Genomic DNA, 27,944 nt, shown 5'->3' with positions numbered 1-27,944 from the left:
TGTCCTTATGCAATGTATTAAAAACATATGTGGGAGTGCAACCTCTCCTGTACTGTACTAAATCTGAAATTACTCTGGGCCTCTACAGTAACCAGTGTGGCAGACAGTTAAAACCCTGGATTTGGCATTTTACTCACTCCACATCAAGTGACTCCAGCACATGCCGTACCGCAGATCCTAAATAGCCTCAGTGCTCATGGACAAAAGGCATCCCAGAGGTGGATGAGCTTCAGTACGGTACGCAGATGAACTGCATATGGTGCTGGTCCTATAAGCACCTGTGGCCAGCCTAATCACCTCATAGTGGATAGGGTCAATGATATTCAGATAAGCAGGCCTTGGGAATCTATACACTGTGCACCCATAGTTTAACAGCAAACTCACAAAAGCTATGGAAAACAGCAGCAGACGCACCATAAGACCTGTCTAAGGCTAACTGTGATATTCACTGCCTTCAGTGACCCGGCTTTCAGGTCTCTCACATGTCGAAAACATGACAATTTGGAGTAAAAAACGAGGCCCATAAATCTCACTGAGTCTTTAAAACATAGATCAGTGTCTCCCATATGCAAGGCAGGTAAATTAAAAATATAATGAGGATGATTAAAATGAACACACACACACACACACACACACACACACACACACACACACACGAGGTGTGGCTAGAAAAAAACCGGACTAGTACTGGTGAAACAATAAAACGAATGCAATAAGGCTGAAAGTCGCGTGGCCTGTCATGTGACTCTCGCTCCGCCTACTGTTCGAGTTTCATCTGCCTCCTGCACTCAGTCTGCCCATGGCGTCTGTTTTAAGTAGTTGACGTTTTGTCTGTGCGTCGGAAAATGTTGAGTGTACAGAAAGAACAGCGTGTTAACATCAAATTTTGTTTCAAACTAGGAAAATCTGCAAGTGAAATGTTTGTAATGTTACAACAAGTGTACGGCGATGATTGTTTATCGCGAACACAAGTGTTTGAGTGGTTTAAACGATTTAAAGATGGCCGCGAAGACACCAGTGATGACACTCGCACTGGCAGACCATTGTCAGCAAAAACTGATGCAAACATTGAAAAAATCGGTAAACTTGTTCGACAAGATCGCCGTTTAACAATCAGAGCAGTGTCTGAGTTAACAGGAGTTGATGGCCACAGGCAGACTGAGTGCAGGAGGCAGATGAAACTCGAGCAGTAGGCGGAGCGAGAGTCACGTGACAGGCCACGCGACTTTCAGCCTTATTGCATTTGTTTTATTGTTTCACCAGTACTAGTCCGGTTTTTTTCTAGCCACACCTCATACACACACTTACCTGCAGAAAGAAAACTGAAAACCCATCTTCGCAGGCCACTCATCTAATCTCTACACTTTTTAGTTTCCTCTGGCAAGACATTGTTGCAACACTGGAGAAGGAACAGAAAACAGCAAAATCGTCCACAAATAAGAAGTACTGTAAGGAACTGTTTATGGCTACACCAAGAGGGTAATACTTAATGCACTGCCCGGAGGGGCACCACTCTCCTGCTCAAAATGATCTGAAACCATGTCACCAAGACAGGGCCTAAAAAACAGATTGATACAGGAAGATGGGAAGATGGCCTTGAATGTCCACTGATGAAATAGTGTTGTATGCCTTACTTTTATCAAAGAAAATACCAAGACCATGATATTTACACAGAAAAGCCTGCTGAACAGCCGCCTCTAGCAGGATCACATTGTTGACAGTTGACCGAAATCGCCGGAGGAGGAGGAGGAGGAGATTAGTGGTTAACATCCTGCCAACAACAAGGTCATTAGAGATGGAGCACAAGCTCAGATTAGGGAAGGATGGAGAAGAAAAGTGGCTGTGTCCTTTTGAAGGAACCTTCCCTGCATTTGCCTTAAGCGATTTAAGGAAATCACAGAGAACCTAAATAAAGATGGCTGGATGCTGATTTGAACCACTGTCCTCTTGAATGTGAGTCCAGTGTGCTAACCACTGTGCTACCCCACTCAATCCAAAATCTCCAAAATCCACTCAGAGTGGCTAAGCCGTTACCTGGTCTCTAACAGCCAGACCACACGACTGTTAACCATTCACTCAACGGTCTTCCCAATACAGCTCATTAAGACAATACTCCTGTAATTACTGGGACATGTGCGGTCCTTTCCAGGTTTCATCAGGAGAGGGATCAAAACTATCTCTCTCCAATGATTGAGAAAGTGATCCATCTGCCTTATAAAATTAAAACATTCAAGGAAGATTTCTTTTGACACTGAGGGCAAATGTCTAAGTATGCAGTACTGGATTTGGTCACAACTGGGTGCAGTATCAGGAGTCTCAGACAGTGCCAATTCCATCTCCTACGTAGAGAAAGGAGATCTTTAGGACTCAGAATTGTGGGGCTGAAGTAAAACTTGCCCCTCTCTACAGTCGCACGGTAGCAGCGAAACATTGGATTCTGGTTGGCATTGGCAGCAGTCTATGCAAAATGCTCTTCTATTATCTGAGCGATGTCTCCAGGCTTTGTTTGAAGACACCTGTTTCAGCACGGCAGTAAATAGTAAAAACTGTGTTTACCAGAAATCCTTCTGATGGCTCCCCATTCTTTTGTGGAACAAGTGAAACAGTTGGTGTTAATTATGTGTTGAGCCTTGGCTCTGCAATGGGAAATGGTCACTGGAATAAAGGCCATCAGTTGCTTCCCACAGGGCTACGTCTGGAAGGGCAGGAGGGAAGAAAGAGAAGTCGATGGCTGAGGATTATCCAGTAGCAGCCAAGAAATGAGTGGGACTGCCCATATTGAAGATGCAGACATCACGAGGTTCTCCAAGACTTGACCCCTACAGCACGTGTATCTCAAGCACCAGAATACATTATGGGCACCGAGTTCTCCCAGTAGGAGAAATGGTCGAGGGTGTTATTCTGTAAAATCCGTTAGAACCTCAGAGCCTATCGCATCATGCGGAGGTGAGTACAGTGAGTAACAGTGATCCTCTGACACACATGAAGTTTAACTTCAACCGCTTGTAAAACAGTAGCTAGGGGGAGAACAGAGGAGTGGTGCAGATTATTTACAAACAAAGCGACCCCTCCCTTGGCCCTTTCCCCAGACAGGTCATCTTTGTGACAGTGTGTATAGCCCTGCTGTACATGGGCATCAAGTGCTTTAAAATTGGTTTTTGCTGCAAACACAAGCAGTGTTCGGCAAGATGTGTACCACAGGCCGATATTAAGGTCCACTGACTTTCAAAAGGAGTCACGAGAAATGTCTTTTTTTTTTTTTTTTTTTTTTTTTTTTGAGAGGAGCAAAGAGCTCCACAATGTTGGCAACCATGGCCTTGTCTGATATTCTGAGAGGACGTACAGGCTTCAAAGTAACTGCAGCAGCACAAGTGCATTGAAAACACAGGTACCAGTGCTAACAACAGCAGTCTCCGTTTGTGTAGCAGCATCAGCCTTGTGAACTGGCTGTTTAAAAAATGATGCAAAGGAGGTAGCAAACTTTGGGGGCTGCCTGGCCTCATGACATGAGATACACTTTGTTGTTTTGACCTCTTGTATCTTCCCTTCTTCAAGGGAAACACAGCAGTCCCTTCTCCTGACAGGGTGATCCCCTGAGCAGTTTACACACTACTTCTGGGCAGCCTTACCAAGTGGCTTCTCCCTTAAAACATACAGTGGTGTGCCCAAAGTGCTGGTATGCAAAACAGGGCACTGGGTTGGGAAAATAAGATCACATGTTGAGATGAAGGAAACAGGCCTTAACGTGCTCAGGAAGTTTTGTGCTGCTAAAAGTCAGTATAAAGAAGTCTGATTTCACTAGATCGTCATTTGCCATTTTCATTATGTTTTGCACCTCAACAATGCCTTCCTGGGACCACTCAGCTTTCAATTCTTCCTGGGAATGTCCCAGATCCCTGCAAGTTGCAACACCTTTGCTGTAGTTCAAGGTGCCGTGCACTTCACTTTCTACTGCATACTCCTCAAGGCACTGAGCCTTTTGGATGTTCTTCACTCAGGTATTTCTACCAAAAGGGCCCCGTTTTGGAAGCATCTGACAGATTTCAGAGTTGCAATGATGACCTCTAAACCTTTTCATACAAGGTGTACAGGTGGCGACAACGACAAGTAGCGGTCGAAAGAAACAGATCGCAGACATCAGGCACTTAGCTTGGACCTCGGTCAACATAACATCATTCAAACATTAGTCGATTTGTGTCTGCATCATAAAGTTGTTCTTGATTGAAAATGTCAGTTTACGAGCCTAATTCTCATCATTTGCAGGAGAGGTTACTGTTTTGTTTCAATATGAAGACAAAAGCGGCTCAGTCTCATTGAATGCTCTCAAGTACATATGGTAAGGACGCTATTAGTGAAAGAACATGTTGCGAGTGGTTTCAACACTTCAAGAACAGTGATTTTAACGTCGTAGACAGGCACAGTGGATGAGAGAATGTTTTTGAAGGTGCAGAATTGGAGACATTGCTGAGTAAAGACTTGTGTCAAACCCAAGAAGAATTGGCACAATTAGTGGGAGTGACACAGCAAGCCATTTCAAATTGTCTCAAGGCTATGGGCATGATTCAGAAAGAAGGAACTTGAGTCCCATGTGAGCTGAAACCAAGAGATGTTCACTGCATTTGTGTGTTTGTGAACAGCTGCTTCAGTGGCTAAAATGGAAGGGATTTCTGCATTGCATTACATCCGTGGACAAAAAATGGGTTCATTACGATAACCCTAAATGCAAACAATCATGGCGATATCCCAGCCATGCTTCCACGTCGACGGCCAAACCGAATATTCACGGCTCCAAGATCATGCCCTGTGTTTGGTGGGACCAGCTTGGCGCCGTGTACTATGAGGTGTTAAAACCAAGTGAAACAATCACAAGTGCTCGCTATTGAACGCAATTAATGCGTTTGAGCAGAGCATTAAAAGACAAACAGCTGCAATACAGCGAGAGGCATGATTAAGTGATTTTGCAGCATGACAACGCTCGGCCCCACGTTGCAAAAGAGGTCAAAACATACTTGGAAACATTAAAATGGGAAGTCCTACCCCACCCGCGATATTCTCCAGACATTGCTCCCTCTGACTGTCACCTATTTAGATCAATGGCACATGGCCTGGATGACCAACATCCCGATCTCATGAAGAAGTCACAAATTGGATTGATTAGTGGATCACTTCAAAATATGAACAATTTTTTTCGACGCACGATTTGTACACTGCCCGAAAGATGGAAAAAAGTAGTGACCAGCTGAGGAAAATACTTTGAATGATACATGTGAAACCGATTTGTTTCATTAAAGCCTCAAATGTTGGGAAAAAACCAGCAGAAGCAAAGTTGTACACCTGGTATATAGAAAAGTGAAACTTTCTCAAAGCTGTCCTCTTTCCATTTAACTATAAGAAGCACATTCTGGCCATCAGCATGCGTTCTATAACCAGAAACTGTTAAGAATATGTAATCCCCAAGATAGGTCAGGCAACACAAGCCCTCTTGTTTGATTGGTTGCTGGTATCTACCAGTGGCCCACTATTCATGCTGGAAGGAGGAGCAGTGAATTTCAAGGGTGTCATCTCGGTCTCACGAGTAGCTAGGGAAATAAAAGTCCACTTAGCTCCACGTACCTAGTTAAGTCTTATACAACTGAGATTAGGCTGTTTCTACAGATGTTGCCTGCTAACGACTTTTTCACATGTGTATTATCAGTGTGCAGCACAGAGGTTGTTTATAGAGGTTTCTACCATCCTTGCTATCTGGGTGGTCAAGATACCCTGGCCCTCTGACACACAATGTTCCACCACTGTGCTGTACCTTTGTCACAGACGCATTCCTACAGCTTGCGGGGACAGAGGACTGGCAGTACTTACCAGTCCCAACTCAGGAATCCTGGGATCGCCAAGCCTGTACCCAGCACACCAGAGCTTAGTCCCTGGTATTCCAGTCATCTAGGATCCAATTGATATGGTCAAAAGCCCAGCAGAGGCACTGCTGGCAATGTCGTGCTGTTAGTAATGATGACTGGGTGTTGTGTGATGTCCTTAGGTTAGTTAGGTTTAAGTAGTTCTAAGTTCTAGGGGACTGATGACCATAGCTGTTAAGTCCCATAGTGCTCAGAGCCATTTGAACCATTTTTTGTTAGTAATGGCACTTGCATCGTCTGGCTGTTGCTACAATCCATTTATGCCAAATTTCATTGCACTGTCTTTCTGTAGTGGTTATTTCACGCAGTGTTGCTTGTCTCTTAGCACAGACAACTCTACACAAACACCGTGCCTTTCAGTCATTATGTGAAGGCTGTCGGCCACTGCATTGTCCATGGTGAGAGGTAATGCCTGGAATTTTCACACTCTTGACACTGTGGGTCTTGGAATATTGAATTCCCTAATAATTTCCGAACTGAAATGTCGTATACATCTAGCTCCAACTACCATTCTGTGTTCAAAATCTGCTAGTTCCTGTCATGCTCCCATAATCATGTCAGAAACCTTTTCACATCAACCACCTGAATACAAATTACAGCTCCATCAATGCAATGTCATTTTACACCCTGTATATGCGATACTACCACTATCTGTTTATGTGCATTTCGCTATCTCATGACTTTTATCAACTCAGTGTATATTTGTAATGGTGGTTCTGTGATTACTATTCAGTGCACATGTCACATTCAGTTCAAACTTTGCTGACATGATTCTGTTCATGATAGGAAAAACTATATGCCTTTTGGTATCAAACTTTAGAGCATTAGGTTCTGCATTGATAAGAAAATCTACTGTCTGATCTTGGACTGTAAAAACGCCAATCAATGTGGCATGTGTGAGAGCACGTGTCCAGCAATCTCCAAGTATTCAACACTTAAACATGCAGCTGCCTTGGGATTGTCTGACAGGAGTGTAACAAGAATCCTTCACACACCTCTTTGCATGCACCCAAATAAAATGATAGTTACCCAACAATTAAATGAGAGAGATTTTGAAACTGACGTGGAGTGGGGGGGGGGAAAGACGTGGAGTGGGGGGAAAGACGTGGAGTGGGGGGAAAGACGTGGAGTGGGGGGAAAGACGTGGAGTGGGGGGGAAAGACGTGGAGTGGGGGGGAAAGACGTGGAGTGGGGGGGAAAGACGTGGAGTGGGGGGGAAAGACGTGGAGTGGGGGGGAAAGACGTGGAGTGGGGGGGAAAGACGTGGAGTGGGGGGGAAAGACGTGGAGTGGGGGGGGGGAGATATGAAGAAAATTGGAAAGGATTTGGAAACATCATCTTGGTTTGGAACAAGTAGGTGCACACGCACACAGGGGAAGAGTGGGAGACCTAAGTAAAAGGTAGAGTATTTGTGAAGAGTAGAAGAATGGAATGAAGATTGGGGTTTAATGAGATTATTGGTGATGTAACATATACTCAGATTGTGTAAGGACAGTGAAAGAAATTGGCCATGTCCTTTTCAAAGGAACAAAGTCAGCATTTGCCTTAAATTATTTATGAAAACCAAGGAAGCCTAAACCTGGATAGCTGGGCAAGGGATTTGAACAGCAGGTCTCCCAAGTGCCTTAACCACTGTGCTGTCTCAAATGATTGGAAAGTGGATGACTTTATGCAGTACCAAGTGAGAGGACGAATAGATTCCAGCCATTAAGCTAGACCAAACTAAGTGACAAAGGAAATGAGACTAGTTTGGAGGTAACAGAGTGGAAATACTTTGCAGGGTGAGTGAGCAGTTGTGCAATACCAAAAAGCTATACTGCACACCACATAACTTGGTGGGTGGCTGGAGACTTTGCACAGCCGGCAGTTAGTAGTGTTGGAGCAGCCAGACTGTGCGATATCTGCACTCCATTCAGCAGTCAGCTACTGGCAGCTGATGATTAACATTACATTTGCATACAAGAAAGATGACAAGCACAGTAACTTGTGCCTTTGTGGAGAAGAACACATCATCAAACTATGTGCCTACAAAATATGGGGTCGTACAAAATGTGTAATGTAAATAACAACACATGGTAACAGCAGGAACAGTGACAACAATAACAGAGAGATTTGCATTGTCTGTCATTTCTGTAAATTGGTGCAAGAAAATATGATGAGCAACTGGGAAAAACTGCGGCACATTGTGAAAAACGTTTACTGACACACCATGGACCAGCAGTGGCTCTGGATAATCCTCAAAGAATTTTTATAATGCTCATAAAAGGTTTTGCAATACTTGTGATTACTGGGAAAAACTGTGACACATTTACGAGTATTTCTCTCCCCTTTCCTAACCTGAATATTATGTTCACATTGTGACGACTTGCAAACTGAAGTCACAATTATTTATTTGGAGTTGCAGAGTAAATTTCTACACATATGAAATTTATACCTGTATTTTTTTTAAGCGATTTAAGCAAATGTCTAAGCCATCTACATGTATGGTACTTTTTCAGCATGCAGCTGAAAGAATCTTATTTCACAAAATATAAAAAAGGTCTGTCCACAGTAAAAATCATTATTTTAAAAAAATAATTTATAATTGTTGTCTATACTTTTCTATTGTACATAGTTATTTCCGTAGATAATATAAAACAAGTTTCCACTAACTGTTTGTTGGGGATAACCTCAGGAAAATCAGAAGCAGAATAATCTGTCCAACACAAATTGTTGAAGAAGATATTAGAATATTCCATAACTGACATATCATGTGGAATTAACAAATAATTACTGTTTCAAAAGTTGAAGACAGCAATCTGTCTAGTATACATACAAAATAAATTTCACATATTTTTATGGCTAAGAGTCAAACTTTAAATAGAGGTTATAACAAAACTGGCTAGTTGTTGAAGATCAAAGAAGAACTTCAAACAATGTCCACACCAAAACTCCATTAGAAATAAAAATCTTTTTATCAGCCAAGCAAACCTAGTCTCAAGTTACATAATACAGGCTTAAGTTGTAGGTATATTTTTAAATGCAGTAATACACAGTACTGACACATTCAGCCCATAACATCGTCTTCACCCTCGGTATCTGATTCAAACAAATCACAGTCATGAAGTTTAATTATGAAGGATTCAATCCCCGAGTATCTGTTGATTTCCTTTTTAAAAACTTCTTCCTGCAGTGTTTCTGACTGTTTGATGCAGTTTGCCCATGCAGAGATAGTTACATTGTTCACTGCTTCATTTTCTAGTTTTTCAATGTCAGAAAGCTGGAAGTTGCTATTTCTATCTGTGATATGGACGATCACTTGCACCCATACCAGCTCAATAGGATTGTAGTGACAGTGATATGGTGGTCACCTGATTACATGGTAACCATGCTGTCTTACAAGTACACCTATTTTATAAGTGCGGTATTTAGGCTTGTATGCACTTAAGAGCATGAGTAACTCTGCCCTTGCCTGTGACGCAGTGTGAGGAATTCCATTAAATGACAATCATTAAATAATTTAGTCCTTCCTGGTGTTTGAAGTAGGAATGTTATCCACTTGTACAGATTGCACGCTTGCATCGTCTATGACAATAACAGAATTCTTCCCCAGATACAGGAGTAGCTGTTGTGCAAACCGCTGCTTGAAGATAACATTAAGTCATTTCAGAGTATTCGTCATCTGAATGCTTTGACTTTGATAATTTAAATATTAATTTACTTTCTAGTATGAAGCCTGTCTCTGCAGAACCAGTGTGAAGCACAATAAGGCATCTACCTGCAGGAACCTTCAGGCCTCCAACATCCTCACTTGCCTTCTAGCACATAGGCCTCAATGGTTCTCATCCATTCATGTTTCATCGAGGTAACAAAAACATGGTTTTTTACTCCTGCATTGATATCAAAAACACAGTTCTTGCGGCTACAATGTCACTTCTCTCTAACAGGAGTTTTCTTCCATCACTGGTCTTTCTGTATTTAAATCTCATTTTCCTTAAAATTCAGAGCATGGCAGATTTTCTGCCATTGCAACTGTCAGCTTCTTTCATGCATGAACAAAGTTTATCTGCTTTAGGATATTCACCTTTACTACACATGTCAAATATTTTCTTGCTGAAATCATCAAGTTTACTCACAAACTTCTTTAAATTTCAGCACATACGAGGCAAGTTAAAAATAGGTCATCTGTTCTCTTCAGCAGATGTGTTGGCTTGGCTCGTGATGCACTGAACAATTCTCAACCTGATACCGCACATCTCAGCAGTTTGTTCTTGGCAATTGGCAGTATCGGGAGACAATTTGTGATCATACATGGATGCGGTTTCCAGCTCCCATCTAAGGACCTGATACACGCAAAACACTATTTCTCTCGTCTGTTTGTGTAATGCTGGGCAAGATTTGTTTTTGCCACTCATAATGATCAGATTTCCATGAAATAACTTTCAACATAACGTCATGCACAATGCTAAAACCAGTTGTAAGCTCGCTCTGCACAGTACAAAAATTTGAACTCAAGCGCATGCTATGGCTGGCTGACTGCTATTGGTTGGCATGTCACATGACGTGTCTGTGCTTCTGCGCATACAGATCTCACCTGCCAAGTTACGTGGCATGAGTTCTAGTACAGGAGGTGGAGGAGGAGGTAAGATATCAAATTGAATGAGTAAGGAATCAAGCACTGAAGCATTGCTGTATTTACCCAAGATCAGAAGATGACTTTAAACATAAGATTATGATCTTTTCTAAGATGCTCCTTGAGAAATTTTTAACATGAACATATTCTGGCTAATCAAAATTGAAAACTGTTTTACTGATATATTATTACTCCACAATTCACAATTAAGTGCCTGGCAGAGGGTTCATCAAATCACCATCAAGCTATTTCCCTACCATTCCACTCTCTAATAGTGTGCAGGGAAAAACACACACTTAAAGCTTACCATGCGCACTCTGATTTCTCTTATTTTATTACGATGATCATTTCTCCCTATGCAAGTGGATGCCAACAAAATATTTTTGTATTTGGAGTAGAAATTTGATGATTGAAAGTTCACATGAACATCTCACCACAACAAAAATGCCTTTGTTTTAATGGTTGCCACCCCAATTTGTGTATTATAGCCATGGCACTCTCTCCCCTATTTCGCGATAATACAAAACAAGCTGCCCTTCTTCAAACTTTGACGTCATCCGTCAATCTTATCTGACGTGGATCCCACACCATGCAACAATAGTACAGGGGAGGATGGACAATTATCTTTAGTATGTATTTTGCATTTTCTAGGTGTTCTGCCAAGAAATTGCACTCTTTGGTTCAGATTCTCTACAAAATGATCTATGTGACTGTTCCAAGTTTAGTTATGAATAACTGTAATACCTAAGTCTCTAGTTGAATTCACAGTCTTTAGATTTGTGAAATTTATCATGTAACAAATTCAGTGGATTCCTTTTCATTGTCATGTGTATGACTTCATACTTTTCATTATTTACAGTCAATTGGCACTTTTCGCACCATACAGATTTCTTGTCTAAATCATTTTGCAATTGGTTTTGATCACCTGAGACTCTACAAGATGATTAATGACAGCATCATCCGCAAATAATCTATGAGGGTTGCTCAGATTGTCTCCTAAATTATTTATGCAGACCAGGAACAGCAGGGGGCCTATAACACTTTCTTGGGCAATGCTAAATATTACTTCTGTTTTACTTGATGACTCTCCTTCAGTTACTATTTGCTATGACATTTCTGACAGGAAATCACAAATCCAGTCACACAACTGAGACAATATTCCATAGGCACACAATCTGATTACAAGTCGTTTGCAAGGAATGGTATCAAGAGCCTTCTGGGAAACTATAAATATGCAATTGACTTGACATCCCCTAATGGTAGCACTCACTATTTGATGAGAATGAAGAACTAGCTGTGCTTCTTAAGAAGGATATTTTTTGAATCCGACCATATAATTTATTTTGTATATATCCCTCAATTGCCATTGATATTATTTCTTTCAATTTAAATCCCTGTCTGATCTACACTTACATAGTCAGATTGGAAGGAGTCGAGACTGCCTCCTAGAAGGGCATCGAGCAAATTTTTATCTGCTTTTTTTTGAATAGATATACATTGCATTTAGTTTTGGGAGATTTTGACATTACGGTACTTAGTTTTGCTATGTTCTCATGGTCAATAGTCCCTGCATCCATAATGATGCTCCCTATTTGCTCACGATTATTTGTTGCTAAGAGGTCAAGTACATTTCTGCAATCATTTACACTTCGAGCAAGGTCCTGAACTAATTGTCCAAATAATTTTCTGAGAAAGCATTCAGTATGATTTTGGATAACTTTTTTGCCTACCACCAGCTTTAAACACATACTTTCACCAACACAAAGTGTCTGCCTAAAAATGTTAACATTGTAATGACAGGCAAGAAAAGAGGTAATGAATTTCTAGCACTGAAATTTAAATCATCCTCCTCTTTGCTTAGCACTGAAATTTAAATCATCCTCCTCTTTGCTGTTGTCACGAATATTTGACTATTTTCCCCAAATATATCACAAATTACAAGGTTGTACTTAGATTGGGACCTAATAGCACAGCTCATATTGCTGCAATTGAGAAACAAGCAATTATTAACTTTATAACCTTGGTTGTTACAAATATTTGGCTTTTTCTTCTGATTTTCGTGGTTCTGGTATGTGGTGGGACTTAACAAAATAGCTGTTTTTTCCAAGTACATAGAGGATTTTCTATCTATTCTGATGTGAGAATGTGACAGTACACTAGACTTTCACTAATCCGGCCATTCCTGGCCGGATTAGCGGAAGTGCCTGATTATTGTGTCTCTGAAAGTTACTTTTTTCATTTATTTTTTTTATTTATTTTGAAAACATTGGGGTTATAGTGTACTGTACTTTATCAAACCAAAGAATACAATTTTAAAACAGAGGATTTACTTTATTAAATCCAAAAATACATTAATTTTCAAAGAAAACTTAATCCTTGAGTGTACAATATACCGTACATAATTATACAGTCATAACACTCACTATGAAACTCCCTAATTTTTAACTGTCGCAATGATGATACACAACGGTGGTATATTTTATCATGCAACTGCTTTACAAGCATTATATCAGTACTGCATGTATCTGGTTGTTGCATAATGTACTCCAGCAAGACCTCGGCAGCTTCAGCACCAGCAGTGCGAGAAATCTTCATGCTCTCTCCTCCTGTGTCCTCTTTTACATCACTTTCATTGTTACTTTCTTGCATGCTTTTGATTATTTCTTCATCTGTTAAAGTTTGGTCTGTATCACAGTTTTCCTCATTCAGCCACTTAGTACCATCTTCATCATCAATTTCTTCTCCTCCTGGAAGATTGTAGAACATGTCAGTGTACAAAGTAATTGATAATTCCAAATTGACTGGCTCATCGCTATCACTCACTATTGGATCCAATTCGGCATCAATGGATGGCCACAATTTTCTCCAGCTCTTCTTCATGGTAGTGCTCTCCACTTTATCCCATGCTTTGGCTGCTTGGAAAAAAACTTCACGTATGTTAATTGCTTTCCACGCCTTCAGCATAGTCTCATTAGAGTTGTTTTCACTTTTGTTCAGCAAGGAGACGAGAAGTGAATGTCGATAATGATGTTTAATTGATTCAAAAATTTCCTGGTCCATGGGCTGATTAGGGCTGTGTCACATTGGGTGGGATAAAGAGTGCGTGTATACCATCCAACTTTAGAGAAACATCTGAAGGATGACTGGGAGTATTGTCAATTATAAGGATAGCTTTCCGTGGAAGCTTTCCCTTCTTTAGCTCTTTTCTCACTGCTGGTACAAACATTTCATGGAACCACCGAGAGAATATTTGTCTGTCCATCCGCGCTTTCTTCTGAGCGCAATACTGCACTGGTAGAGTATTTATGTCAGTGTGTAGAAAACAACGTGGACATTGGGATTTTCAAATCACCATAAGTTTATGACTCCCATTTGCATTACAACATGCCATTAATGTTACGTGCTGTTTCTGTTGCCTGTAACCATGAGCTTCTTTCTCGTTGTTGGCAGCTAATGTATTTGAAGAAAGCATCTAGTAAAAGACTCCTGTTTCATCATCATTATAAAAGTTATACAAGACAGCAGCAGTTAAATCTTCTTCGTCTATTATCTTCCGTATCTTGCTTACAAACTCATCAGCGTCCTTATCGATAGTTGAGCGACTTTCCCCGGTGACTGTCAGCTGCCGAACGCCATGTAGTTTTTTCCAGTTTGATAGCCAACCTTCGCTCACTGCAAACAAGTTACTATCGCCAAGTTCTTTGTTAATTGCAGCTGCATTTTCCTTTATAATCAGGACACTGACTGGAATTCGTTTAATGCGTTATTGTTTGAACCATCTATAAACAGCTACATCCAGTTCTTCATTCTCACTCTTTCGCATATCCTTCTGTTTTCCCAACTCACTATCCATTTGTGTTGAGTATTGTCGAATAACATCATCTTTCTTTTTGATGTCATAAATACTTGTTCATCCAACATTGAAATCAGTGGCAATGTCATTCTGCAAAGAACCTCAGTTTAACTTATCTAAAATTTCGAGTTTCTGCTTGAGGTCTAGTTTAAAGTGTTTCCTTTTAGAAGACATGAGTCCAATCTGTAAAAAAGCTACAATTTCAAAGACAATAGGTAAAGCATTGTTTAACTAAGCATTATTGCACACAATAATTCATCATGCACATGTTTTTGGATGTGCACCGGATTAATGAGAGGCTGTCCACTGCTCTCTCTCATCCATTTTCATTCACTTTAGTGTGCACTGACAATATTCTCCACAATAAAAAACAAGTACGCTGCTGGAACCTATCTGGACTTTTACCATTTCCTGCATAAATGTATACTATTGTTGAATATTTATCCAATTTTAACATCAGTTCAATTCTGACTACAAATGGATTAAGGCAAACTGCAATTTAAATTTAGTAGATATTCATATAAAGACAATGTACATGGTATAGATTCCCATGGTTGGCAGAAGGACAAAATTTGCTGCCCACTCACCGCTCTCCTTCCCACATTTGTCCTAGCTCTCAGCCAAGCTGGTGTCAGTGCTTCCCCCTCCAGCAATTCTGAATTCTTCAAAAGAGATAGTGCTACTTCAGCATGACCCAAACTGCTCGAACAGTTTTCTTCACATCTTGAGAAATCTCAGGTTTCATTCAATCTTTATATGGCTCTGCAATCTAGTAACTTTTGTTGGTAGCATTTCTACGATGTTTCTTAGTGTTTGAATATATTATGGATTTTAATTAATACAAGTAACTGAGAAGTGCAGACTGCAAGTCTTGCTGGGCATATGTCACATTTAACAGTAACAAATAAATAAGGAAAAAAACTGCAATCACAATTCAGTCCAATTTTGAGTTTTTGCCTGTCCTATCTAGTTATGTCTGTTGGTACTATCTTCATGATAGGTCTAGCCGCTGTAATTTATTCTCGAGATAGTAATTATTGTCAGTTTAAAATTATTTATTTTGTTTATTAGGGATTTTAATTCTTGATTAACTATCTTTCTTGTTGCATTTAAATGTTATTACCTAGTTTTCAAGCTGATTACAAGATGGTAATGTTTTTACCCATTTTTCTAAAATGTGAATAGGGATTAAAATGTTCATTTACAACCCATTTAGTAAATCATGTCAAATGAGTGGTCCAACTGGCATATGCCATAGTAATGCAGAGGCAATCCATCCAAGTCTGCATACAAATGGGTTCACATGTTCCATTATCAACTTTCAGAGTTAGATCAAAAAAGGAATCTTTTCTTTGAGGTATACACTGAAAACAACACCACCTGAAAACTATCATTGCTATTATACAAGTGCAGTACGCAAGCACAAAAAAATGAATATCAAGGGCATTTTTTCAGATACGGAGGATGTGTGCAGAATAACTTTTTCCTCTGTCTAATCATTGCTTAATTCCTCCACAGAGTTAAAGAATTTATCAGCATTCTCCAACATCAAAACAGATGAACATTTACTTTCAAGGCTTTAAACTAGAATAAATCGAGCTTTTACTTACACACTGATCGATGATGACAGCATATAAGACATTCAAATGCCAAAAGCTGTGCGTCTTCTGGAACTAAATTTGTACCGGCACAGAATGTAGTTATACAGTTTACTAAAACTTTTGGAGACATGTCCATCCCAGATGTATCACTCCCCTCAATTTCTTTAACTGCTTCCCTCTGAATTCGTGGTGAGTCAAGGAACTTGGTAAATTCTCTCAAAAGTGATACAGCAAGCTGTGTTCCTCCCAAAACAGAAACAAGTTTTTTCACAGAAGCATGGCAATGCTGCCGCACTTTGGATGCAGGTGAAGTCATACAAAATATAATGGCTTTATGCAATGGATTTGCTTTGCCATTTAATTTATGAGGGTGGTCAAGTAAAAGTCTTTCACATAACTGCATAACATGGCACAAAGCTGAAAAAGATACAAAACATGCCCAATTAGTTTCTCTATACTAAATTATTCATAATTCTTTTTGAAACCATGCAAACAAAGAGTAAATATACCATCATCTGAAGCAAGAGTTAGGAATTTATCAGATACAAAAAGCTGTTTGTCCATATCCAGTACTATATTCCATAAATTTCCTAATTTCTTCTCTAATGCAACATCTGCTGAAGCCATTTTCAGAAGCATACATGTTGCACTCAGAGCTTCTGTCACAACAGGAATCTGCAAATAAAAATAATACTTTTAGGAAAAAGGGTCAATATGTATGGATTCTGTGAACATTTTTAGAACATTCCAATGAATACCCTTAACTTGCATACATAATCAACAATTCATGAATGCTGACAGATTCTGGAACAGAAATTTTTTAATAATGTTCCAGGTCTCCACAAAGATAACTGCACAATATCTAGCTTACAATGACATATCTCCAAGATGTAATAATCATTGTTTTATGTTAAACAACAGAAAATATAGATATCTGCCATCCAATATGAAAAACGTGTCTGTAGCAGGTTTTAATAATGGGCTGTCATGTCTGGAATTTTTTTCCAAGACTTTCTTTTTTACATTACTCATGAGTTTCATGAAATTCAGTGCCGTACAGACAATGTTTGAAATTCAGTTCAACATTCTACAGAATATACAATATAAAATGATATTCCCTAATGAATTATATCTTTTCTTTCCCAACAGGACAAAAAGCAATTTTATACCACCAGTCTGTTTATACTAGAATCAGTCAGCATATTTTTGTGATTAAACTTGTGATATCTTAGGCGTCAACAAACACTGGGTAACAACCGCTGTCCTAATACACCACAAGGAAGAGTTAGCAAAATTGGTGGAATATCATCACAGACACCGGTGGCTTCCTTTTCCTGTATTCAGATATTCTGATCTTGACATTAGTACTGAATTACAGTCTCTCAGACACTATAAACTAATTACTCAGAATGTAGAGAGATTCTTTGTTGTGTTTTGCTCAAGATTCACAGTAGTCACTGATGATCTGCTTCTGACAGGTAGACTTCTCAGTTGATATTGCAAAGGATAAGCTAAGAAGATGAAACTGCCTCACCTTCTCTCTGCCCCCCCCCCCCCCCACCCCCACCCCCCTGGGGAACATCTGAGCGACATAATCTCAAAGTAAGACCACATTTTTAATCCATGTTGTAAAAGTAGGGCCAACGAACAACTTATCCAGTACACAAGTATACATGAAGTTGTTTATTGATTTTGAAAAATAAATTTAACGGAATGGAATTTTTTTCTCAATGCAATTCCGTATGTTTATTATCAAACAATGAAAGTCTATACAGTGTTATGAGGAATTTCTGAACACAATAATGAGTGTGTGCCACAAAACTGTTTTTCAACTCTTCTCTGAAAATCAAGAGATTTACATGCGTCAGTAACATTAATGTGACCACTGCCTACATTCAATATCAATGTGCAACAACCACTAACAGACAACAGGTGATGACACAAGCAGTGGAGAGAACATAAAGTGTTGTCAGGTGGGATGTGGAAAAGTGCACTCAAAGATTTTTGGGTGAATAGATGTGCAATTGTTGAGCAACTGATTGCACAGATGAACCAAGGGGCTACCAACAGTGTCTCCTCAATGACTGTACAGCAGGCTTTGCTCGTATGGACCTCCGCAACAGGCACCTGGTTAATGCACCAATGGTGATATGGTGACTGTTCCTCATCGACAATGAAGACTGGAATTTGCACACCAGTATTACAACTGGACATCCAATGAGTCACAACAGGTGGTCTTTTCAGTTATATCAAGTTTTATGCTCTATCGACAGATGACCGTTGGCAAGCATAGTGTGAAATGTCGAAAACAAACATCCTGCAACCAGGAGGGAGCATTTTGGACTGGAGAATTTCTATGCGGCATTCCTTGGGTGACCCTGTCATTCTGAAAGTCACAATACATCCATCCTTGGGGACTGTGTCCAACCCTACATGGAGTTTGTTATTGCTCAACACCATCGCTTATACTAGCAGGACATTGCAGCATATCACACAGCTCGCAGTATATATGCATAGTTTGAAGAGCATCGGGATGAGTTTACCGTACTCCCCTGGCCATCAAACTCCCCAGATTTAAACCCAATCAAGAACCTGCGGGACCACCTTGACTGGGCTGTTCGCACCATGGATCATCAATTGAGAAACCTAGCAAAGCTGGTCACGGCACTGGAGTTGGTACCTTTCTGAACGTTACTGACACACTTCCTGCACGTCTGCACAGCAGAAGTAATTTATTCAGGCTTTTCAAAAAAAGAAAATAAATAAATAAAAAGTAAAAAAAATTAAAATTGGAATCTCCTGGCTGGAATAATGATGTTATTAGTAATATGGTAGACTGCTACCCATTTAAAGATGACCCGCTGTGTTGCAGACAGACACAACGAAAAGACTGTTACACATGTAGCTATCAGCCACCACTGACAGCTCTAACTGGAATGCGACTCTCACATGAATAGCAATCAGACGTGGAGTGGGGGAGGGTTGCGATAGCATGGTATGGTGGGCAGGGCATGCAGGGACTAGTGACTGCCAGGAGCACCATCAGGAGGTGGGGTGGAGGGGGGGCAAAAAAAGGGGTAGCAGGGAAGGGGAAAAGACAAACAGCTACATTGCTAGAGGGCAGCACACAAAGAGGGTGAGGGAATGTGAAAAGGGAGGACGTGATAAGGCAAGGGGTAGGAACTGTTGGGTAGAGGTAGTGGGGACAATAGGTTACTGCAGGTTGAGGCCAGGATGATTTTGGGAGAGGAGAATGTGTAGCTCCAATGTTAGGTGCAATACGAGAAGACAATGTCCACTCCATGTGCATAACAGGTGGAGTCATTCCAGACGTGCCCTGATGAGCACAGAGTGCAGCCAACTGCAGTTAGTGGCTCACATCAGTACACATGATGTGTGTCACTTTGGATCAGAAGAGATCCTCTCTGGTTTTGAGCGGCAAACAGAAGTGGTAAAGGCTGCCAGTCTTGCTTGCGAGATGAAAACAGAGCTCGCCATTTGCAGCATAGTCGACAGGACCGATTGCAGCCCAGTAGAGCGCCCAGTGGAGGGTGTGAATCAGAGGCTCAGATAGTACTGCGACCATGGCTGCAGATAACTCTACTTGCGCCGCCGGATGGTTGGCTTTCGAGTTCCACTGAATAGGTCAGAACTCCACTACATGCAGGAGGTGGCTACACGGGTAGCAGAGGCTGTGTGGTGTGGACTGGGTGATTTGTAGGTAGGAGGGTCTCAGGAAAACATGAAAAGGGCTTCAATCACAAAGGGTGCAGGCTGAACACAGGAAGAATGTAGATACAGGAACCATTGGTATAACAGCTGTAAACAGTCATAGCTGTGTTGGGAAAGTACTAGAGCTCCAAGTGCTAATCGTTATAGGCACTGAAAGCTGACTAAAGCTGGAGATAAGTTCAGACGAAATTTTTGCAATGAACCTAACGGTGTTTCGAAAGGATAGGCTAAACACAGTTGGTGGTGGCGTGTTTGTTGTTGTTAGGAAGTAGTTTATCTTGTCGCAAAACTGAAGTAGATAGTTCCTGTGAGTTAGTATGGCCAGAGGGCATTCTTGGCAAACCAGAATAAAATAATACTTGCATCCTTTTAACGACCTCCCTATTCAGATGATACAATTGCTGAAAGGTTCAAAGAAAACTCAAGTTTGATTTCAAACACATACCTGACTCACACAAATATAGTTGGTGGTGACTAATTTACACTCAATATGTTGTCGAAAATACATATTTTTAAATCTGAAGGCAAGCATGGACATCACCGAAAATTGTGCTAAATGCATTCTCAGAAAATTATTTTGAGCAGTTAGTTCATGAGCCCATGTGAATAGTAAATGGTAGTGAAAACACACTTGACCTCTTAGCAACACGTAATTCTGAGCTAATAACAGGCATCAAAACACATACAGGGACTAGTGAACACAGGGTTGCCATAACGAGACTGAATATTGTAACCCCCAATCTTCCTAAAATAAATGAAAGATGTAACTACACAAAAAATCAGATAAAAATTCACTTAACCTCTTCCTGAACAGACAACCTCCACTCCTTCCAAATTAACAATATAAGCATAGACCAGATGTGGCTTGAATTCAAAGATACAGTATCAGCGGCAATTGAGAGATTTATACTAAATAAATTAAGAAACGACAGAGCTGATCCCCTTTGGTGCACAAAACGGTTCAGAATACTGTTGCAGAAGCAACAAAAAAACCATGCCAAATTTAAAAACATGCAAAATCTCCAAGATTTGCAATCTTTTACAGAAGTGCAGACTTCAATGCGAGAAGCTTATAATAGTTTCCACAAGAAAATTTTGGCTTGAAACCTAGCAGAAAATCCAAAGAGATTCTGGTCATACATGAAGTATGCTAGCAAAAAGCCACAATTAATGCCCTCCTGCACGATAGCAACGGAAATACTATCAACGTCAGTGCTGCCAAGGCAGAGTTACTAAACACAGCCTTCAGAAAATCCGCCATCAAAGAAGACAAAATAAATATTCCAGAATTCAAATGAAGATCAGCTGCCAAGACGAGTAACATAGAAGTAGATATCCTCGGAGTAGTGAAGCAACTTAAATCACATAACAAAAGCAAGTCTTCTAGTCCAGACTGTATACCAGTTACGTTCCTTTCAGAGCATGCTGATACAATAGCTCCTTGCTTAACAATCATATACAACCATTCGCTCGATGAAAGTACCGTACCCAAAGACTGGAGAGTTGCACAGGGCACACCAATGTTCAAGAAAGATAATAGGAGTAATTCACTAAATTACAGGCCCATACCATTAACGTTGATATGCAGCAGGATTCTGGAACATTTATTGTGTTCAAACATAATGAATTACCTTGAAGAGAACGGCATATTGACACACAGTCAACATGGATTCAGAAAAAATCATTCTTGTGAAACACAACTAGACCTTTACTCACATGAAACGTTGAGTGCTGTTGATAAAGGATTTCATATTGATTCCATATATTTAGATTTTCAGAAGGCACTGTACCACATAAGTGGATTGTAGTGAAGTTGCATGCTTATGGGATATCATCTCAGTTATGTGAATGGACTTGTGATTTCCTGTGAGAGAGAACACAGTTTGTATTAACTGATGTCATCGAGTAAAACAGAAGCGATTTCCGGCATTTTGTAAGGTAGTATTATAGACCCTTTGCTGTTCCTTATCTACATAAATGATTTAGCAGACAATCTGAGCAGCTGCCTTAGGTTGTCTGCAGATGATGCTGTCATTTAATGACTAGTTAAGCCATCAGAAGATGAAAACAAATTGCAAAACGATTTAGAAAAGATGTCTGTATGGTGCAAAAATTGGCAATTGACCCTAAATAATGAACAGCGCGAGGCCATCTACATGAGTGCTAAAAGAAATCTGTTAAACTTCGGTTATAGAATAAAACAGTCAACTCTAAAGGCCATAAAGTCAACTAAATACCTAGGAATTACAATTACGAACAATTGAAATTGGGAGGAACACATCGACAATGGTGTGGGGAAGGATAACCAAAGTCTGTGTTTTATTGGCAGGACACTTAAAAAATGTAACAAATCTACTAGAGATACTGCCTACACTATGCTTGTCCGTCCTGTTTTAGAATACTGTGGCGCAATGTGGGATCCTTATCAGATAGGATTTACAGAGTACATTGAGCAAGTTCAAAGAAGGGCCACACTTTTGTATTATCACAAAATAAGGGAGAGAGTTCAAATGGTTCAAATGGCTCTGAGCACTTTGGGACTCAACATCTGAGGTCATCAGTCCCCTAAAACTTACAACTACTTAACCTAACTAACCTAAGGACATCACACACATCCATGCCTGAGGCACGATTCGAACCTGCAACTGTAGCGGTCGCACAGTTCCAGACCGAAGCGCCTATAACCGCTCGGCCACCACGGCCGGCCGGGGAGAGAGTATCACTGAAACGATACAGGATTTGGGGTGGATATCATTGAAACAAAGCTGTTTTCCTTGTGGCGGAATCTTCTCACAAAATTCAATCATCAACTTTCTCCTCCAAATGAGAAAATATTTTTTTGACATTGACCTACCCCAGGGAGAAATGATCATCATAATAAAATAAGGAAAATCAGAGTTCACACGGAAAGATATAGGTGTTCGTTTTTTCCGCATGCTGCACAAGATTGGAATAATAGAGAATTATTGTGAAGGTGGTTCAATGAACCTTCTGCCAGGCACTTTAATATGATTTGCAGAGTATCCATGTAGATGTAGATGTACAGATAACTGCTATCTGCATAGCTCAGAAAAGCTGAGGGTGGAGCTGAGGATCCAGGTGGCCAGATTGTTAAGCAGCCATTGAAATCAAGCGTGTTACGTTCAGCAGCATGTTGTGCCATACGGTAGTCTACTTTGCTTTTGGCCACAGTTTGGCAGCGGCCGTTTCTCTTGCTAGACGCCGACCCTCCTTTTCCACTATGCCCCTCCCCCTCCGCACTCCACTTCCTGATCCTGCACCTGGCAATCTCTAATCCCCGCATGCCCTGCCAGGAAGAGTTGTTCTCTCCCCCACCCATACCTTGCTATCCCTCTCCCCTCCCTGCTCCACTTCAGATAGCTATTCACATTATAGTCACATTCCGGTCAGAGCTGCCAGTTGTGGCAGCCAAGTGTGCATGAGGTGCACTTGCCTGTGTGAATGTGTCTATGTTTTCTCTGCTGAGGAAGGCTTTTGTTGATAGCTACATGTTTAAGTCTTTTTGTTGTGCCTGTCTGCAATTCAATGGGTTATCTTTACAGTGAGTAGCAATCTGTCCTACTCCTAATATTTCTGTTGTTCAGGTTTCTGATATGTGGTCACATTAATGTAACTGGATGATGTATTACTTCCCTGCACACCCATTTCGGTTGTAAGCCGGTTGGAAGATGACCCAGAATCTGAGGATACTTTTCTCTACCTTAGTTTTGTAACTATTACATCAGTCTAACATTTTTCTTTTCTTGTGCTTGAGTGAATGCTGAATTCCCTATCAACTGAGTCATTGTTAAAACCCCTATAAGAAAAAACATAAATTGTCACTCAATGGTTAAAAAATAGCCCTCTTTAACAAAGGACTACACAGAGTTCAAAACAGAACTCTAAAGATCTTTCTGATTATTCTTTATGTGCTATAAATATCCTCTCATGAATGCACAGCGTTACCCACAAAAACGGTATGATCAATGGAATGCTTGTCAGAAACAGGTTGGCGACATTAACAAAACTTTGTCTCTGCATAAGAGCTGAAATATGATAACAATAGAGTTCTGTAACAATAATATAATTCATTACAGTATTGTGAAATCAATAGATGTATTGTTTCAAAACAAAATAACAATCATTAACATCAGTATTATGGATCTGTACATTTTGGCAGTTTATATTAGTGTAACCTGCAGTCCAACCAAATTACAAAAAGCTTCTCTAACAACCTAAAGCCCATGAAACCTAGGATGGCACTTCTGTGCATGGAGGCAGAGCGGAAAGGAAGCACGGGGGAATGAGAACTGCGCATGCGCGGCAGCTGAGAGTGGGCAAACAACGTCTACGTTGCCAAAATGCATTGTTGCAGACAACAGTCAGGCTCGTTTGACTACAGTAAATTGTATTATATGTTCAAATCTATAAGGGGAATAATAAATATTAAAATCAATTCCGATCAATGACCATAGAGAAATATTAATTCATGTCCACTGCTCCACAGATTTACTCTGCGTGACATTGGAAGGCGAGAACAGCTGACGCAGCTTCGTGAAGACGTGAAGTACAATTTTTCTCAAAATGATATTGAAAATGCTTGCAATAATTACCATTTATTGCAACTTGAACTGCAGTAAAGAAAAAATTTAATACACAACAAAATTAACTTCACACACAAACCGAAATCATTATATTTGCTTGACAACTGCTTCTGTAAGTTTTGTGTGTGTGTGTGTGTGTGTGTGTGTGTGTGTGTGTGTGTGTGATGGTAGTTAAGTGTAATCACTGCATGTAAAAAAGAATTAGTGGTAAGACTTACGCAAAAGTAGTCAGTAAGTCGTCATATTCTTTGTTGTTAATAGGCATTATGAGTGTAAACTAACATGTTCAATACTACAGTGAGAGACCACATTTATAATCCATTGAACAAGCAAACAATTAACCATCATATGCGAATAACTCCAGGAAATCTGACCAATAACATCGAAAACCACCAATATCTCAACAAGTAACAGTTACTGTCATTTTAGGGCCTTACCAGTTCATGACTTGAAAATGACAGATTTACAACACGGTGGGAGAAGCTTAACTTCTCCTTGGGCAATATGTTGAACATTATTGTCTGCGTAATTAAAAGGATACAAATTCCTAATCAAAAGGCTTGGAAGTTTTCATTATTAATTATGCAACTGATATGTTGACAAACACTTTTTAAAACAACAAGTCTTAAAAAACTAAGAAATATAATTACTTTCTTCCAAAGTCTATATCGTAATACCATCGTCACTTCTATTTGAGTCTGTTACCGAACAATCTGATTTTAAATTTACGATGATAGGTTCAAGATTTATATCCATCGTCACTTCCCTTTCAAATTCTTCTCTCTGAAGCTTTTCAGCATGCCACACAGAATATGCCCATGCTACAGGTGGGATGTTGTCTGTTGCCTCATTGCTCATTGTCTATTACCTCATGCACAAGTGATTCACAGAAAAGGCAAAGGGAGAGGAATGAAACTTGGGGAGGGCGGGGGGGGGGGGGGGGGGTGTTTGTTACAAGAAGGCAGTACACCACCTGGACAGGGAAGCAGTAGTGGGGACAGAAAACAGAAAAGGAAAGATAAGGTGAGGGAGCTAAGATTTAGGCCAGGAAGATTGGGGAAGAGCACAGGATATCCATGAGGGGCAATTCCCAGCTGTACAGCTTAGAGAAACTTTTGTAGGAAAGCAGCATCCACATAGCACGCATAGTGAAGTAGCTTTTTAAGTCATCTGTGGTATGCATATGTACCCAACTGTCTATTCACATAAACGGCCACCACCAAAATGTGGCAAACCACCAATTTGACCACTCAGTTGCAGAAGATTCTGCACACAACACTAATGGCTTCAACAGCTGCTTCACTACACATGCTGTTCAGACACACACTTCCAGTCCTAATTTCTCTGAACCACACAGTTTGGAACTGTCTCTGCAGCATAAACTATGCTCTCACAATCCTCTTGGCCTCAACTTCTGCAAAACCTATTTCCCACTGCTTTCCCTTCTCCCTTCTGCCCCCAACACTCCTTTCCCATAAAGATCATGAATTGCTTTCTTCTATCAATCTTCCTCCCCCTCTGCTCCCTTTTCTACCATTATCACTTTGTCTCTTCCTTCCCCGTATCCCCCTTTACCTCTACCCTCATTTTCTTTCCTCCCCTTCCTTTTCCCTGCACACTGTATTTACCACATAAATGTCCTATCCTCTGAACACCTTTCATCTTGCTATGCAACCATTAATTCATCTGTCAAAAGACCAGCCTCACACTATCCCACTACCCCTTCCTCACCTTGCGCATTTTCTCCTACCCTTTCATCGCCTCTATCTAATCAGACAGCTGCCCTCGATAACCAATAATCAACAGTCCATTTCACTGTCAAGGTGAGCATTTGGGTATCTGAGTGGTTGTGTGTGAATGTGTGTGCTTTTCCTAGAGAAAGAGAGAGAGCTCAAAAGTTAGTGTAAATAATGTATTCTATCAATTTCTTCTTTGCACACACACATCAGTCAGCTATATGCGAGTGTCTGCCTTTCCTTTATTTTATGTATTTTTTCAGTATAACACATCTGATAGAGCAATATTAACATATATCAAGAAAACAGTATATAAATTTGAAAAAAAAAGATTGATGAAAGAAAGGCCATTAAGATGAACCAGTATTAAGAGCTTGAGATTTTCTTTTTTTACACAACTAGCAGACCAATCAAAAATTACTTAATGAACAAACTCAATCAAATCTTTTTCAAGTTTTTCAAAGATATTAAAGTGGTATCAGTAAATTACAAACAATGTTTGTGAAATCTATCTCTACTTGTAGTTGGACTAAAATATGTGATGCTCTAACATACCCCTATCAAATCTATATTTCCATATTCCTGATTTCCATTGTAGTTTCATTTTCTTTTAAAAATTAAAGTAATTAAATTCATATTGTTTGAAAATTAGTCATCTTAATAATTCCATAACTATAGTGTACCTCAGTTGCTTTAAAGTATCTCTCACCACTGTCCACATTATCTGTTATACCGGCAAAAATTTTTGCACTGTTAAGACCTGCAAAATATTATTGCAATTTCTGTGCACATATAGTGGGCTATGGCAGCATTCAGCAAGTGTAACTATCAATTAAGTACAGCTTCTGTACACTTTTAGAAATATGTAAAGCACCTTCCAGTGCTGTATATATTGTTAATAATCCTCACTAGTGCAAGAGGACACATGACATTTTTCTCACATTTTATTCTGACATACAAGGTGGTCGGAAATTCCCATTACAGACTTCTGGGACTTGTAGAGGGGAGTGAATACATCGTATTTTGAATAGGAACCCATGTCCGGAAACATCATCCAACGAGACTACAGAGCGTCAAAGTTATAGGCGTAGGCGTCTGAAAATGTACGTATACACGGGGTGATTCTGTGACGATGTTACAGACTTTATAGGATGACGGAGAACGATAAATGTATTAATTCGAAGTAAGGATCCATGACTGGAAACGAACGAGTTGAAAGTTATAAACGAAAACCGTTCTGATACCTCTGACAGTTGAATACATGTACGGGTTCTTGTGTTGTGAAGAGTGTAGGGTTGGTAACTTTCAGTGGTGGTAGTGTGTACAAAAAACAAGAAAAAATGTCCAGTAAACGAGGGTCTAAAGTGCGTACCTTAACAGCTATAAACACTTGCTCAGTAGAGGAGATGTATTTCACATTAGCGAAGATAAACGAATGGTCATAGCTCCTCAGGTATGCAATTTAGAGCCCACATTTACTGGACATTTTTTCTCGTTTTTGTCCACACTACCACCACTGAAAGTTACCAACCCTACACTCTTCGCAACACAAGAACCGGTACATGTATTCAACTGTCAGACATATCAGAACGGTTTTCGTTTATAACTTTCAACTCGTTCGTCTCCGGTACAGGGATCCTTACTTCAAATTAATACATTTATCGTTCTCCATCATCCTAGAAAGTCTGTAACATCATCATGGAATCACCACATGTATACATACATTTACAGATGCGCCTATAACTTTGACGCTTTGCAGTCTCGTTGGATGACGTTTCTGGACATGGTTTCCTATTCAAAATACGATGTACTCACTCCCCTCTACAAGTCCTGAAAGTCTGTAATGGGAATTTTCGTCCACCCTGTATGTTATGAGCACATATTTCGTGACAAAAGG

At 40.1% G+C, this 27,944-nt stretch overlaps 1 protein-coding gene across 1 annotated transcript in view; it reads right to left on the bottom strand.

The window, feature by feature from the left end:
• LOC126191492 (eIF-2-alpha kinase activator GCN1) overlaps positions 1 to 27,944 on the bottom strand; it is a 271,290-nt gene that overhangs the window by 150,122 nt on the left and 93,224 nt on the right. Inside the window, exons 10-11 of the mRNA XM_049932385.1 lie at positions 16,485 to 16,650; positions 15,985 to 16,392 (exon numbers count right to left, since the gene is read on the bottom strand). Coding sequence (XP_049788342.1) covers positions 15,985 to 16,392; positions 16,485 to 16,650 — 574 coding nt within the window. The remainder of the gene's footprint in view (positions 1 to 15,984; positions 16,393 to 16,484; positions 16,651 to 27,944) is intronic.

This window comes from Schistocerca cancellata, chromosome 1 (genome assembly GCF_023864275.1).
Source record: "Schistocerca cancellata isolate TAMUIC-IGC-003103 chromosome 1, iqSchCanc2.1, whole genome shotgun sequence".
Taxonomy (NCBI): domain Eukaryota; kingdom Metazoa; phylum Arthropoda; class Insecta; order Orthoptera; family Acrididae; genus Schistocerca; species Schistocerca cancellata.
The sequence above is the reverse complement of the archived record's forward strand: the minus strand, read 5'-3'. Positions and strand labels throughout refer to the sequence as shown.